The sequence below is a fragment of the Pecten maximus genome, chromosome 1 (genome assembly GCF_902652985.1).
Source record: "Pecten maximus chromosome 1, xPecMax1.1, whole genome shotgun sequence".
Taxonomy (NCBI): Eukaryota; Metazoa; Mollusca; class Bivalvia; order Pectinida; family Pectinidae; genus Pecten; species Pecten maximus.
In genome coordinates, this window is record NC_047015.1 from 57,320,062 (window position 1) to 57,336,950 (window position 16,889).

Genomic DNA, 16,889 nt, shown 5'->3' on the forward strand with positions numbered 1-16,889 from the left:
CTGTTTAAAAAAAAAAATCTGTTTAGCATAACTGTAAAATTTTCTCTTGATTTCAGATTGAGAACTCACAAAGCTAGTCCGAGTTATACAACATAAAAATGGCTTCCATTTCAATCATGTACAATGCAGAAGATTCCGATAAGTGGAGTCTATACTTACACAAACTTCTATCGAAACACGGAGGTGACATTAACGTCAAGTTGTGTGATCTCAAACAAAACAGGTCGAAGATACAAAGTACGGTCGACAGTGTTACACTGGCCGCTGTGCTGGTGTCGCCGTGCATGCTGGAACCAGACATCGAGCACGCTTTGAAAGAACTGCAAGGACATCAAAACGTTGTGCTTTTAGATTGCTTCTTGGAGGAAGATGAAAAGGAAGAGATTTTAGATAAATTTACCTTCTTTCAATCATTGAAATTATTAAAACTGACGGTTGATAAGGGCAAGAACTATGCCCTGGTAGCGGAGCTTGTCGAGATTGTGGAAACTCGAGAGAAAGTATCAAGGGAAAAACGCCTTCTTATAAAGAAGAGTTGTTCAAAGTTCTGCATGATTCCAAATACGATTTATCAGGTAACGTAGTTAATATTAACTAGTTTAAGAGATAAGTTGAGCAGCGTTACGTACACGTGTACGTGTTGGCTACACGTGCACTTTGGCGAAATTTGGAACGTCATAAAACGACGTTACGATATATGCAAGCGTCTATTTTGAACGCTCGATTTCTCGATATTTTATAACTGAATCACGAATGACATAATTTTGTCAGAAAATGTATTATGCTCAAAAATATAATCTACAGAAATATATTCATTGCGAATATCCGTCATTCAAAAATAATTTGATTTACTTGTAATCGCCACGCTGCAATTTGTTGCTACGTGTTGCAGATGCACGTAAATCGATGACGTCAAGCACATATAATTCTGGAGAATTTCCTTGTGCACGTACAAGTAGGATTGTTTTACCTCTCTACGGTGGCTGATTTGTGCAGTTTCGTCCTTTCGTCCGAAAAGACGAAAATAACAAACCTTACTTTTAGTCTTTTCGGGGCGAAAAGTCGAAATTTAAGGTTTGCTAGTTTTCGTCTTTTCAGGGCGAAAAGTCGAAAAGACGAGATTTAAGGTTTGCTAATTTTCGTTTTTTCGGGGCGAAAAATCGAAAATAATGAACCCGAAAAAATAAGAATTAAAGTCGCTAATTTGCGTGCATTTATTTCGTCTTTTCGCGTATGATGTTTCGTGTTTTTGGGTCGAAAAGACAAAATTTAAGTTTTGTTAATTTTCGGGCGAAAAAACGAAAGGACGAAATGGCACACATTAGCCACCGTACCTCTCTAATATGCAATTTGTTACAACTTGACCAACAAGTTGACATTATGAATTTTTATTTGTCTTGTTCATATGTTGTCGTTCATTGCAGAATTATTGTGTTAGCGAAGTTAATGTAGTCATGGACATCAAACTTAAACAACCGGATTTACTTTTAAGTTAGATGACTTGATGACACTTAAGGTGGCATGAGTTCATTTCATTTATTAATTTTCATTTCATTTTTTTCCGTCCTGAAAAAGCGCCATTTAAGACAATAAAACGGCGTTTGTTAATTTTCCATTGAAAAAAAAAAAAAAAAAAAAACAACAAACCTTTTTCTTTCTTTTTTGTTTCGAAAAAACACCATTGTACAATGTTGTTTTTTATCCGAAAAGGCTAAAAAGCAAATAAATTTGTCTAAATAACCCACTGTTTTGAAAAAAAACTTTGATAAGGACATTATACGAGAATTCGACAAAAAAAAGATGTTTCCGGGACCTTTAAAACCTAGCTCCAAGACTCCATAAACTTACTGATAATTTAGCACAAATTAGAAAAAAACCAGGTTGATCTTTGCTTTGCGCCGAATCTTTTTCCCACTTGATTCGATATTAAAGAACGTATTCCCAATATCACATTTCCTAGACAGATGTCTACTGCTAACAGAAATACAAAACTTAATCGTAAGTGTAAAATGTTGGTTTTTTGTTTACAGCAACCAGCGGTTGTGTATTTAAATTTTGAGAAAGAAATTCCGGGAACGGTTAACGTGTCCTGTGGGAAATGTGCCGAGGGTCGGACACGAACTGAAAAGTACAATCCATACAGCGTTATGTTTACAGCAGAAAGTAAGACATGTTTTATTTTGAAATTCAATACTTAATATATGAGAGCATGTAAAATGTAAAATATCTACAAGTTCTGTTTATTATTAAATGCACCTTAATCCAAAGCACAGCAACATTCCCGCTTTGCGGTTTTTCTGGTGAACTATATTGTGATGACGTCATGAGTTTATGCTTATTGATCTGGTATTTGATAACACGTTCCACAAACTGCGTGAGTTAACTACATGTACTAGTCAGTATCAAAACCTTATTGTACATAATCCCTGTCACGAGATATTTTTCGCTGAACTTCCTGGTTTAACGTGATAAAAGATAACTGCAATTTGTTGGTGTATTAAAATGAAACATTTTCAATGTAGCTGTCATAATAGGTGTGCGAAAGGTGTGTTTGTCGCTAAAGTTTTCTCAAAAATTCCCTGTCAAAATTCAATAAATACATGTACCGTCTACCTGTCTATAACTAACACCCGTCTATAACTAACACCTGTCTATATCTACCACCTGTCTATAACTACTACCCGACTATAACTAACACCTGTCTCTACCTAACACCCGTCTATAACTAACACCTGACTATAACTAACACCTGTCTATAACTAACACCTGTCTATAACTAACACATTTCTATAACTACCACCTGTCTATAACTAACACCTACCTGTAGATATTATCTATCTAGTACTGTAGGTTAACTACATCAATCTTAAATAAATATCCCGATAATGTTATCGTAACTTCCCTTTCAGATTTACAGCAAGGAAAAAATAAAGTAGGAGTATTCGTGGATGATATACAAGTAGGGCACTGTGAGCTGCACGTGCATCCCTACATACAGACGGCTTACGAGTGTCCAGCCTACATGTGCCAGGTACTCGGTATAGGTTCGAATGACACGGAGGCTTTGGACAAGAAGCTAGTGAATATCTTCAGAGACAGTGCACCAGATGACCAGTCTCACCTTCACTTATTGGGCGATGAACCACGTGCAGGTAAGATGTCCGGGTGTTTACCATTTTACACATCAGATTTTTTTTTTTTTTTTTTTTTTTTTTTTTGCTGAACACGGCGATTTTGGTTCATTTGGTTTAACGTTCTATTAACAGCCAGGATCATTTAAGGACGTGCCAGGTTTTGGAGGTGGAGGAAAGCCGGCGTACCCGGAGTACCCGGAGAAAAACCTTCGGCTAAAAAAAAAACAAAAAAAAAACTGTGTGGGTTTCGAACTCGAAATCCAGAGATGGAGGGCTAGTTATAAAGTGTCGAGACACCTTAACTACTCGGCCACATGTATTACGTGTCCCTTCAATGTTGCAAATATCTTTAAAATACGATAAAGAAAAATAAATAGTAGTAAGAAATATAATACATGTAACATATAAAAAGAAAACCTCTTGGTGATTCGAACTCTGAACCTTCAGCCAGCGATACGGTGGCTCTACGATATGAGTTGAGCAGACTTTAGGGAAACGAGGTTAGTTAATGCTAAAATATTTCATCGGTTTTTGTTCTTGTTTTTGTTTGTTGTTGTTTTTTTTTGGGGGGGGGGGGGGGGGGGGGGGTTGTTGTTTTTTGTTTTTTGTTGTTGTTTTTTTTTTTATTTACCTTGAATGAAAATAGGACACTGTGAATGTTGGTCCTCCGTTGCGATCTATGTCAAAGATATGATTTGAGTGCGGAACAAAAATTCTCCTTGAAAGATCCAAATAGTCCGATGACCAATTGTACGCTCAATGAAATTCCAGTGCAATTTTTAAACGGATTTTTCGCAAAAAAAGAAAATGTATATGTTATAGATTTAAGGTTTGTATTCAAAAATTCAGTTTTTGACATTTACCTTTTGGATCACCATTAGGTCGGAACATACTGGTATGTTAAATGCCTCAAAAATCCTAATATCTTATGTTATATTCAAAAATACTGTGTCAATGCTGAAAAGCTGAAAACCAGTGGTGTGTGTCGATGAGCATCGCTGGCCTGACGAGTCTCAGAGGGAATTTATATTAGCTATTCGGCTGAGGGGCCGCGGTGGCCGAGTGGTTAAGGTGTCCCGCCACTTTATCACTAGCCCCCACCTTCCGGTTGCGAGTTCGAAACCTACGTGGGGCAGTTGTCAGGTACTGACCGTAGGCCGGGTACTACGGCTTTCCTCCATCTCCAAAACCTGGCACGTCCTTAAAAGACCCTGGCTGTTAATAGGACGTTTAACAAACACAAACTAAACTATTCGGCTGTTGTATTTACGACAAAATCAACAAATTCATATTGAAATGCGTTTTGTGTGTGTTTAGTACGAAACTATTACCTCTAAATTAAAACTGCTTTTATCGCCTCAGTTTCACAGTCCAATACCGAAGTACCAACTTTACTACATTTTGCTGCCAAGAACGGCCTCTCCTATCTCGGATCACACCTGCTGAACGTGCCTGGTTCCGGTAATGTCTGCCTCATCACCAACTCTCGCGGGAAGAATGTGTATGAATTAGCAATGGAGTCAGGATTTGAGGATTTCGCGAATTATACGAAACTTTTTCTGGTATGGGGATTTACCTTATATTACAAACAGACCACTTTAGGAGCTTATTTCTTCAATCATATCACCGCGTACAAAGATATATTTTTTCATTGTGTTCAGTATATTTTTGAATTTACCTGTAAAATTGAAATTATGAATTTCTTATGTTATTTTGTTATTTTCTTAAGGAAACTGAAGCTTTCGTTCTTATTTTGTTTATAAATCTGTCATTGTTTTAAGGAAACTGAAGCCATGGTGTTAGCCTGTGATAGGATATATATGAACACGAGGAGTTACCAAAAAGACGAGATTGATAAGCCTGGTAAGTATATTTGTATATACCGTAAAGCGGGAAATCTTAGCGGGCTTTTATATGGCGATTTGGCGGGTCCGTATAAAGATCGCCAAAATTTAACCCGTCAAATTTTAACACCGTCAAATAAAAAGACGCAAAAATTTCAATTTCGCCAATAGTTTCCGTTGCGACCGCCATTTACCTTTGATAACTCAAGAGAGTAATGACTGGTGCGTAACGTTGGTTGTTGCCTGGCAACTATCGGCCAAAATGCCGATAGGTACATGTAATACGAATAGCTAGTGAACTCACGATACATGTATAGCAATGCAAGTATGACATATATCGCATTATAATTATTTTTTGTGAAAAAAGCCATCTACCCATACCATTCATTGAACTGGTGTTAACACTACCTGTAGACTAATGGTTTAACTCGCCTGTACATATACACATCATACAATAGATGACCACGGCGATCTTACAGTTGATTTAATTCTCTTTGTCTGTTGCTGGTACACATACTCATATAAACACTAATTTGACAAATCTGCATGTATGTGTTCGTGTGAAATTTTTCCGGTTTCGAGGCAGAGGATCGATAACACACAATACACTTAATCAACATGGATAGGATGTATAAACATACCATAATTATCTATACATATCGGTAGGTAATATATATGCTCAACGCCAAATTAAAACCCTAGATTTAAGGAAATCGCTAAATTTCAACCCGCCAAAATTTAACTTTCAGTTTTCATGACCAAACCGCCAAATTTCATGACCACTAAAATTTCCCGCTTAACGGTATGTTATTTCAGCATAAAATATTCTTCCATGAATCTATGATAGTAGATCCGACATTAGACATAAAAGGAAGATAGTATAAGAATTAATTTAAAGATAATGTTTTCAAAATTAAACGTGTTAATTAATTCCAGAGGCATCTAATTAAGATATAAATGTAGAAAAAAAAAGTTCAGTGTGTTTGGAAATGTATTGTTAGTTTAAACAGTATTTTCATAGACAGTGCATACAAAAATACAAAATATCAGTTCATAATTTGCAAAAGAATCTGGAAACAAATATATTGTTCTGCTTTCCTTTGAAGTAATGACTTGCAAATGTTGCTTTAATTTCACAGATGATGAATTACAAAAACAGACAGATACCTCAGAAGAGAATCCTCCACAGTCGAAAAGTTTTTGTTATTCACTAGCTCGGCAGTTGAGCGGTATTTATTCGGTCCCGGAAGAGGTTCTGGACGAAGAACAAGTACCTGGTATGTGGTCTTAAGTGTAGATTCCATCGTGTGCTTATTGTTATGACATAGGTAGATGGTACTTGGGTTTAAAGGTAAAAGTATTGAGTTTAAGAATCATGATTTTATAAGGAGGTGTGTATCCTTTACTTGTATGATTTCAAATGTCTTTCAAATTGCATCCTTTTTTTGTTTTCCTTGTTAAGGTTTTTGTTGTAAAATGTCTCCGGATCAAATTGCATCATTCTTGTCTAACAATATTAAGTCTAGCTCCTCCATTGAGTACGCCTTTGTTGCGTTAAAATAGGAAATCGTTTTTTGACCATTTTCACATTTTTGTGTAAATTCCACCGAACACTTACAATAAGATCCTCAAAAGGTTTGAAAATATAAGCTATTATGTACATCAACAGTATTATATACTAGACGTGAATGTGTTAATGAAGATATTCCTATCTTCCCAGTACAAGAACAATCTGAGATTGATGATCGACCCCCACAACCCTTCCCTAGGACCAGAACTCTTGATAACCAGAGACGCCACGACATCAGACGTATGTCTGCTTTGTAAAATATATATATATAAATATTTAATTGTTTCTTTTAAGATTTTTCTTCTTTTTTTTTTTCATGATAATATTTTTTTTTTTTTCCTTACTTTACTTTTGCAACACATATACCTTCTTTTGCAAAATTGATCGATATATTGCAAACTTCAGCATTTCAAATTATTATTCATCATAATAATACATATATATGTATATATACCTCTGAGGAATCTCTGGGCAGGTAAAGGCAGCAAAAAATGGCTTATTGGGTATTGACAGTTGTATAAATGTACTGTATATTATAAAGCTTCTCGTATCGAAATAATGTTTGCATGGTTTCAATGCATGTTGTCTTTACGTTATGGATTCACAGTTTATCACCAGTTCTTATCCTATTGTATATAATAAGTGTTACTCTCACTATTACCTTTATATCATTTAAGCATTGATGTCATTTTTTAAGTTTCATTGGTGTATGCAAAAAAATGTTTGCAAACTGTATGAATCCGCGTACAAAAGTTTGCAAACAATTTTTTTGTCATACCCCGATGAAACTAAAAAAATAATTGACATCATCGCTTTAATTAATTTTTGAAATTGATTTTCAAAGTTAAAACCTGTTTTATGTACAATTGAACTGATCTTATAAGGGATTATTTTTCACAAATCAATACGCAATGTCAGTGGCCGTATTGTGACGTCACATTTTTCGCGCCATTTCCGGATTTGAAAAAAATCTCAATCAATCAGAAAGCCGCATTCTACGTACAGACACTTGACAATTAATTATAGTTGTTTGTTAATTCTGAATGGGTCACGTGCAACGTTTGATAATATTGATTCCATCACTTGTTGACATCACACCACTATGCATGCCGATGTGTTTTATTTTATTGACAGATCAAAAAAGTCTAAATGATTTGTACCCGGTACAACAAACATCTGGTGTCAAAAAACAACACAGTGTGGATCTACCTCTGTCACCAGCGGTTTTTAGGGGAAGGACATCTTCACTACGTAAAACATCTTAATACAAACATTACGTGGGGCAGTTATCTCCATAGACGCATCACCTCAATAACTGCTACAGCTTTCATCGCCCCATAACTGCTATAGGATGTAGGATTCATCATTCCATAACTGCTTAAGGATCCATCGCCCAATAACTGCTATATGATTCATCGTCCCATAACTGTTATAGGATTCATTGTCCAATAACTGCTATAGGATTCACCGTCCAATAACTGCTATATGATTCATCGTCCAATAACTGCTATAGGATTCATCACCCCATAACTGCTATATGATTCATCGTCCAATAACTGCTATAAGATTAATCACACCATAACTGCTATAGGATTCATCACCCCCACAACTGTTATATGATTCATCACCCAATAACTGCTATAGGATTTATCGCCCGATAACTGTTATAGGATTAATCGCCCCATAACTGCTATAGGATTCATCGCTCAATGATTGTTATAGGATTCATCGCCCTATAACTACTATAGGATTCATCTCTCCATAACTGCTATAGGATTCATCGCCCTATAACTACTATAGGATTCATCGCCCCATAACTGCTATAGGATTCATCGCCCAATAAATGGTATAGCTTTCATCACCTCATAACTGCTATAGGATTAATCGCCCCATAACTGTTATAGGATTCATAGCTCCATAACTACTATACATGTAGGTTTTATCATTCCATAACTGCTAAATGTTTCATCATCCCATAACTGCTATAGGATTCATCACACCATAACTGCTATAGGATTCATCGCCCTATAACTACTATAGGATTCATCGCCCCATAACTGCTATAGGATTCATCGCCCAATAAATGCTATAGCTTTCATCACCTCATAACTGCTATAGGATTAATCGCCCCATAACTGTTATAGGATTCATAGCTCCATAACTACTATACATGTAGGTTTTATCATTCCATAACTGCTAAATGTTTCATCATCCCATAACTGCTATAGGATTCATCACTCCATAACTGCTATAGGATTCATCACACCATAACTGCTATAGGATTCATCGCCCTATAACTACTATAGGATTCATCGCCCCATAACTGCTATAGGATTCATCGCCCAATAAATGCTATAGCTTTCATCACCTCATAACTGCTATAGGATTAATCGCCCCATAACTGATATAGGATTCATCGCCTAATAACTGCTATTGGATTCATCACTCCATAACTGCTATTGGATTCATCACACCATAACTGATATAGGATGCATCTCTCCATAACTACTATAGGATCCATCGACCCATAACTGCTATAGGATTCATCGCCCCATAAATGCTATAGCTTCCGTCACTCCAATAACTGCTATAGGTTTTTTCTCTCTGTAAATGAGAATGACACGAGGTATTGTCATAGACGTAATTTCGTATGGAATAAGGGAAAATATAATTCAGAGTTGAGGATTATGAATTTTGTGATTACGTCTAAAATGACAATGAATAACACGATTCTGCACGTTTATGCATGAAATGTTCTCTGCGGCTCGACATCCTTTGTTCTAACACTTTTTGCGTGTGCTAAGCTTTGGTATGAAATTGGATTTTGATATATATTTGTGAATATACGTACATATTTTCCGGATAACACCGTATCCTTGCAAACATATGTCTGCAGGATGCGAATTACTTGAAATGTTAATATGGGGCAAAGAAGAAATTCTTACAGTATGGACAATGAAAAATGTCAAATTTTCGGGGCAATCCGCCCCTTCATAAATATATATATATATATATTTTTTTTTTTTTTTTTTTTATAATTACCATGAAAATATCAGCGAGAGATAAATCCCAGAAAATTCAAACATATCGATGCCTTGATCCGTTGGAATTTTTTCCTACCTTTAGATGCGTTGGTGTGTGAGCCGGAACAGAGAAGTGGTTCACGAGCTATGGACGAACTCATAGAAATAAACAAGCAGACTATGGAAGGACACTTCACGATGAAAAATGCTGAGATGTTGTTTGAAGCGTGGAAAAAACGAAACGCTCAGCCGTCATCTTCTATGCGTCAAAAACAACAGAATTTGGAGAAACTCAAGGAAAAATATGAAAGTTTTATCAAGAAAACTCCGGAAGAGGAAAAATCTGCCATTCGTGGAATTTTGGCAAAGTTTACGAACAGATTTTCAGGAAAAAAGAAGAAAGGGATCACTATTGACATTACAGTATGTTTCGTTTCATTTGTTTCAGATTATGTACGTTAAAATGGCCTTTGGTAAAATTACAGTATTCTAAGAGTTATCACTAAGAGGCATGTTAGGCTATGAGATTACTCACAAACAATAGAGACCAACCAATTGTTTTTCCATAGACTTTAGTGTTAACGTTTTGGAGTATATCATTAAAATTCTGGAATTCAATGTGGCAATTTTGGTTTATAACAACAATTTAGGGTCTCATTAATCAATTGATAAAAAAGTGGGGTCCTTCAGCTCAAACATTTTCCATGGTAGCAATTTTGAAATGGGTAAATTTCGCAGTAAAAATAACCAAACATCTGAAATGTTTACCTGTTAATTTTTATGACTTGAACTTTTGAAAAAAAAAGTTCAATCGGTCTTACAAAATTTATATCAACATTTCTAATAGATAGTTACCAATTATGCTACACTTCTATTTTGTTACTTCATAATATACTGGCCAATCAGTGGCTGGCAGACATTTTATCCCTGGCTCAACTATATTTTCAATTGGTTGGTTGTTCCCGTATTATATAGAAAGTCTTTTGGCCTTCGCCCTTTCTGTTTTCACTGAAAATCACTGAAGATTTCGTTATGATCAATTTAGAAAAATTAAATGCAGGAGCCTGAAAATATTCCATTCATTTATTCATTTGTGTTTTTAATCTACTCATTTATATATCAATTTATTTGTTTAAAGATTGATGTTTATTGATTTGTTGTTGTTGTTGGTGGTGGTGGTGGTGGTGTTGTAAATGTTCATTTTCATTCATTTTAGAAACCAATGAACGTGAAAGACCCGGTAGATGGCGACAACCCAACCCGATGGAGTAGCATCAGTTCGTCTAGTAAGTATCGAAAGCTGTCCAAAAATTGTCCACACCACATACACATACAATGTACAATGACCACAGACATATACATACATACAATGTACACTGACCACAGACATATACATACATACAATGTACACTGACCACAGACATACACATACAATGTACACTGACCACAGACATACATACATACAATGTACACTGACCACAGACATATACATACATACAATGTACAATGACCACAGACATATACATACATACAATGTACACTGACCACAGACATATACATACATACAATGTACACTGACCACAGACATATACATACATACAATGTACACTGACCACAGACATATACATACATACAATGTACACTGACCACAGACATATACATACAATGTACACTGACCACAGACATATACATACATACAATGTACAATGACCACAGACATATACATACATACAATGTACACTGACCACAGACATATACATACATACAATGTACACTGACCACAGACATATACATACATACAATGTACAATGACCACAGACATATACATACATACAATGTACACTGACCACAGACATACATACATACAATGTACAATGACCACAGACATATACATACATACAATGTACACTGACCACAGACATATACATACATACAATGTACAATGACCACAGACATATACATACATACAATGTACAATGACCACAGACATATACATACATACAATGTACACTGACCACAGACATACACATACAATGTACAATGACCACAGACATATACATACAATGTACACTGACCACAGACATATACATACAATGTACACTGACCACAGACATATACATACAATGTACAATGACCACAGACATATACATACATACAATGTACACTGACCACAGACATATACATACATACAATGTACAATGGACCACAGACATAGCATACATACAATGTACACTGACCACAGACATATACATACATACAATGTACAAATGACCCACAGACATATACATACATACAATGTAACACGACCACAGACATATACATACAATGTACACTGACCACAGACATATACATACATACAATGTACACTGACCACAGACATACATACATACAATGTACACTGACCACAGACATATACATACAATGTACAATGACCACAGACATATACATACAATGTACACTGACCACAGACATATACATACAATGTACAATGACCACAGACATATACATACATACAATGTACAATGACCACAGACATATACATACATACAATGTACACTGACCACAGACATATACATACATACAATGTACACTGACCACAGACATATACATACAATGTACACTGACCACAGACATATACATACAATGTACAATGACCACAGATATATACATACATACAATGTACACTGACCACAGACATATACATACAATGTACACTGACCACAGACATATACATACAATGTACACTGACCACAGACATATACATACATACAATGTACACTGACCACAGACATATACATACATACAATGTACACTGACCACAGACATATACATACATACAATGTACACTGACCACAGACATATACATACAATGTACACTGACCACAGACATATACATACAATGTACACTGACCACAGACATATACATACATACAATGTACAATGACCACAGACATATACATACATACAATGTACACTGACCACAGACATATACATACATACAATGTACACTGACCACAGACATATACATACAATGTACACTGACCACAGACATATACATACATACAATGTACACTGACCACAGACATATACATACAATGTACACTGACCACAGACATATACATACAATGTACACTGACCACAGACATATACATACATACAATGTACACTGACCACAGACATATACATACATACAATGTACAATGACCACAGACATATACATACAATGTACACTGACCACAGACATATACATACATACAATGTACACTGACCACAGACATATACATACATACAATGTACACTGACCACAGACATACGCATACATACAATGTACACTGACCACAGACATATACATACATACAATGTACACTGACCACAGACATATACATACATACAATGTACACTGACCACAGACATATACATAAAATGTACAATGACCACAGACATATACATAAAATGTACAATGACCACAGACATATACATACATACAATGTACACTGACCACAGACATATACATAAAATGTACACTGACCACAGACATATACATACATACAATGTACACTGACCACAGACATATACATACAATGTACACTGACCACAGACATATACATACAATGTACACTGACCACAGATATATACATACAATGTACACTGACCACAGATATATACATACAATGTACACTGACCACAGACATATACATACAATGTACAATGACCACAGACATATACATACAATGTACACTGACCACAGATATATACATACAATGTACACTGACCACAGACATATACATACATACAATGTACACTGACCACAGACATATACATACATACAATGTACACTGACCACAGACATATACATACATACAATGTACACTGACCACAAACATATACATACATACAATGTACACTGACCACAGACATATACATACATACAATGTACACTGACCACAGACATATACATACAATGTACACTGACCACAGACATATACATACATACAATGTACACTGACCACAGACATATACATACAATGTACACTGACCACAAACATATACATACAATGTACACTGACCACAGACATATACATACAATGTACACTGACCACAGACATATACATACAATGTACACTGACCACAGACATACACATACAATATACACTGACCACAGACATATACATACAATGTACACTGACCACAGACATATACATACATACAATGTACACTGACCACAGACATATACATACAATATACACTGACCACAGACATATACATACAATATACACTGACCACAGACATATACATACAATGTACACTGACCACAGACATACAAATGTATACATACATACAATGTACACTGACCACAGACATATACATGCAATGTACACTGACCACAGACATACAAATGTATACATACATACAATATACACTGACCACAGACATACACATACAATGTACACTGACCACAGACATATACATACAATGTACACTGACCACAGACATATACATACATACAATGTACACTGACCACAGACATATACATACATACAATGTACACTGACCACAGACATACACATACAATGTACACTGACCACAGACATACACATACAATGTACACTGACCACAGACATATACATACATACAATGTACACTGACCACAGACATATACATACATACAATGTACACTGACCACAGACATATACATACATACAATGTACACTGACCACAGACATATACATACATACAATGTACACTGACCACAGACATATACATAAATGTACCCTCTGACCACAGACATAAACATACATACAATGTACACTGACCACAGACATACACATACAATGTACACTGACCACAGACATATACATACATACAATGTACACTGACCACAGACATATACATACATACAATGTACACTGACCACAGACATATACATACATACAATGTACACTGACCACAGACATATACATACATACAATGTACACTGACCATATACATATACATACATACAATGTACACTGACCACAGACATATACATACAATGTACACTGATCATATACATATACATGTACATACAATGTATACTGACCACAGATATATACATACATACAATGTACACTGACCACAGACATATACATACAATGTACACTGACCACAGACATACGCATACATACAATGTACACTGACCACTCATATACATACAATTTACACTGACCACCATACCTCTTAAATCCCTTAAAACATAAACTTTTATAAAACCCTTGAATTTTCTTGAGTCTTTAGTAAAACTATTTTGTATCCACTAGGCTCAGGTTCGAGTTGTTCACGTGAAAGCCAAGTCAGTTCAACTTCTGTCGACAGCTCAATGGGCGCCAGTATCACCGGAAGTGACAGCGACGAACCAACGGTATGTATTGGAACCCACATATAAGAGAGTCAAAAATGAAAGTAATAAATATGAATCTAATTTTAAGATAATTACTTAAAAGAAAAAGGTTTATAAGACATTAAAAAATATTTTCAAACTGTATTAATCCGCGTACCCCTGTGAAACTAAAAACATATTGATGCTTATAATTAGATTTTGAAATTGGTTGTGTGTGCAATTTAACTAATTTATAAGGGATTTGTTTTTCGAAAATCAATACGCAACGGCAATGGCTGTATTGTGACGTCACATTTTTCGCGCCATTTTTGGATTTTTTTCAAGAGGTATGAAAAAAATTCAACCAACCAGAAAGCCGCATTCTGCGTACAAACAATGCAAAATTAATTATTAATATTTGAAAAGTGCTAATATATTGTGTCTTTTGTACCTTAATAAAGTAGAGATCATCGAACACAAGAGTGATAAATATTTAAAAGCTTTGTTTAGGACAATGTTTCTTCTCCGTGCAGGACGAAACGACGGATGTCCGGTTAAGAAAAAAGTCAAGTGAACATGAGGTAATTTTTTTTATTTTTTTTTTTTTTTCTGTCTGTTTTGTCTTTTTTTCATCAGTTTTTAACTGTGTTTTTGGTTTCGGATATAAAGTGTTAGCTTCATGTTAAGATATTTACACAAGAGTGATAAATATTTAAAAGCTTTGTTTAGGAATAATATTTCTTCGGTCCTAAAAGAGAAGACTGTTGGATTTGGAAGTATTAAATATTTTAATAGTGTTTACCACAACAATGTTTCTTCTCCGTGCAGGACGAAACGACGGATGTCCGGTTAAGAAAAAAGTCAAGTGAATATGAGGTAATTTTTTTTTTTTTTTTTTTTTTTTTTTGTCTGTTTTGTCTTTATTTTCATCAGTTTTTAACTGTGTTTTTGGTTTCGGATATAAAGTCTTAGCTTCATGTAAAGATATTTTGTCTAAAGCTCGTGTCTTTTGTAACTTTTAAAAAATAACTTACTCGTGTGAAATAAATATCCATATCCAACAACCACTCGTTGTGTAACCTCTATATCAAACCCGTTAAATAACTTCAATGTATGTATATTTATAAAATACAATTACATATTTTCATAGAAACCTTCCAAGAAAGAGCAGTTTTTAAGAAGTGTCTCGATCGCCATAGAGTTGGACCTTCCTCCTCCAATACCTCCAAGGGGCCCCAAACTGCCGCCATTACCAGACAGAAAATATTGATCCATGTTACACTGTTAAAACTTATGCTGGAATATTTTTACTCTAGAATACAACATTTGGACACTTCAGCTTTATTTCATATCGTCAAAACTTGTCGACCAACCATGCTTATATTTAACAGAAGAAATGAGAAATGTTTGTTCTTTAATAATCAATCTGGCTGATGTTAGACCTACGGGATTTTTTTATATATATATATATATATACTCTAACTGGTGTTTAATGACCCTAATCGTGTACCAAATACAATGAGGTTTGAAAAAAACACGAACTTTGCATGTTGAATACCAACGGGTAGAGGGGTGTGTGTGTAGGGGCGGGGGGGGGGGGGGTCATAATACGTAGGTCTGCATACTGCATTTTATTGTCATTTGCTTCATTAGCATTTGTAACAGATGTTTCCTATTTCAGTATTAATAATTTCCTATATTTGTCATTAAGATAAGAATACAGTCATACTTTGTTATCTCGATCACGCCAAGACTCTGCTTAACTCGAAGTAGAATTCAGTTCCGAGAGAAAGACATATATACACAGTTATTTCATTATTAGTGATGTCTTGGAAGATTTTTTTAATTGACCCCACTGACTTCGAAATAACGAGGTTTTGTTGTACAAGCATGTGTCATCAAAATTGCGAATTTAATTTATGCTGAAACTTAAACATGCCAAACAATTTTAAATACCATTAT

The 16,889-nt window shown here is 35.2% G+C and overlaps 1 protein-coding gene across 3 annotated transcripts in view; it reads left to right on the top strand.

The window, feature by feature from the left end:
* LOC117339059 (phosphoinositide 3-kinase adapter protein 1-like) overlaps window positions 1-16,494 on the top strand; it is a 28,028-nt gene extending 11,534 nt beyond the window's left edge. The window contains exons 2-15 of one of the 3 annotated variants that reach the window (XM_033900430.1): window positions 57-575; window positions 2,031-2,163; window positions 2,910-3,152; window positions 4,497-4,696; window positions 4,916-4,997; window positions 6,118-6,255; window positions 6,699-6,788; window positions 7,683-7,799; window positions 9,675-9,994; window positions 10,788-10,857; window positions 14,869-14,969; window positions 15,461-15,508; window positions 15,756-15,803; window positions 16,078-16,494. In XM_033900430.1, coding sequence (XP_033756321.1) covers window positions 99-575; window positions 2,031-2,163; window positions 2,910-3,152; window positions 4,497-4,696; window positions 4,916-4,997; window positions 6,118-6,255; window positions 6,699-6,788; window positions 7,683-7,799; window positions 9,675-9,994; window positions 10,788-10,857; window positions 14,869-14,969; window positions 15,461-15,508; window positions 15,756-15,803; window positions 16,078-16,197 — 2,187 coding nt within the window. In that variant the 5' untranslated portion in view covers window positions 57-98 and the 3' untranslated portion in view covers window positions 16,198-16,494. The remainder of the gene's footprint in view (window positions 1-56; window positions 576-2,030; window positions 2,164-2,909; window positions 3,153-4,496; window positions 4,697-4,915; window positions 4,998-6,117; window positions 6,256-6,698; window positions 6,789-7,682; window positions 7,800-9,674; window positions 9,995-10,787; window positions 10,858-14,868; window positions 14,970-15,460; window positions 15,509-15,755; window positions 15,804-16,077) is intronic. The other 2 variants (XM_033900438.1, XM_033900446.1) reach the window with 2 other exon arrangements.
* The last annotated feature ends 395 nt before the right edge of the window (window positions 16,495-16,889 follow it).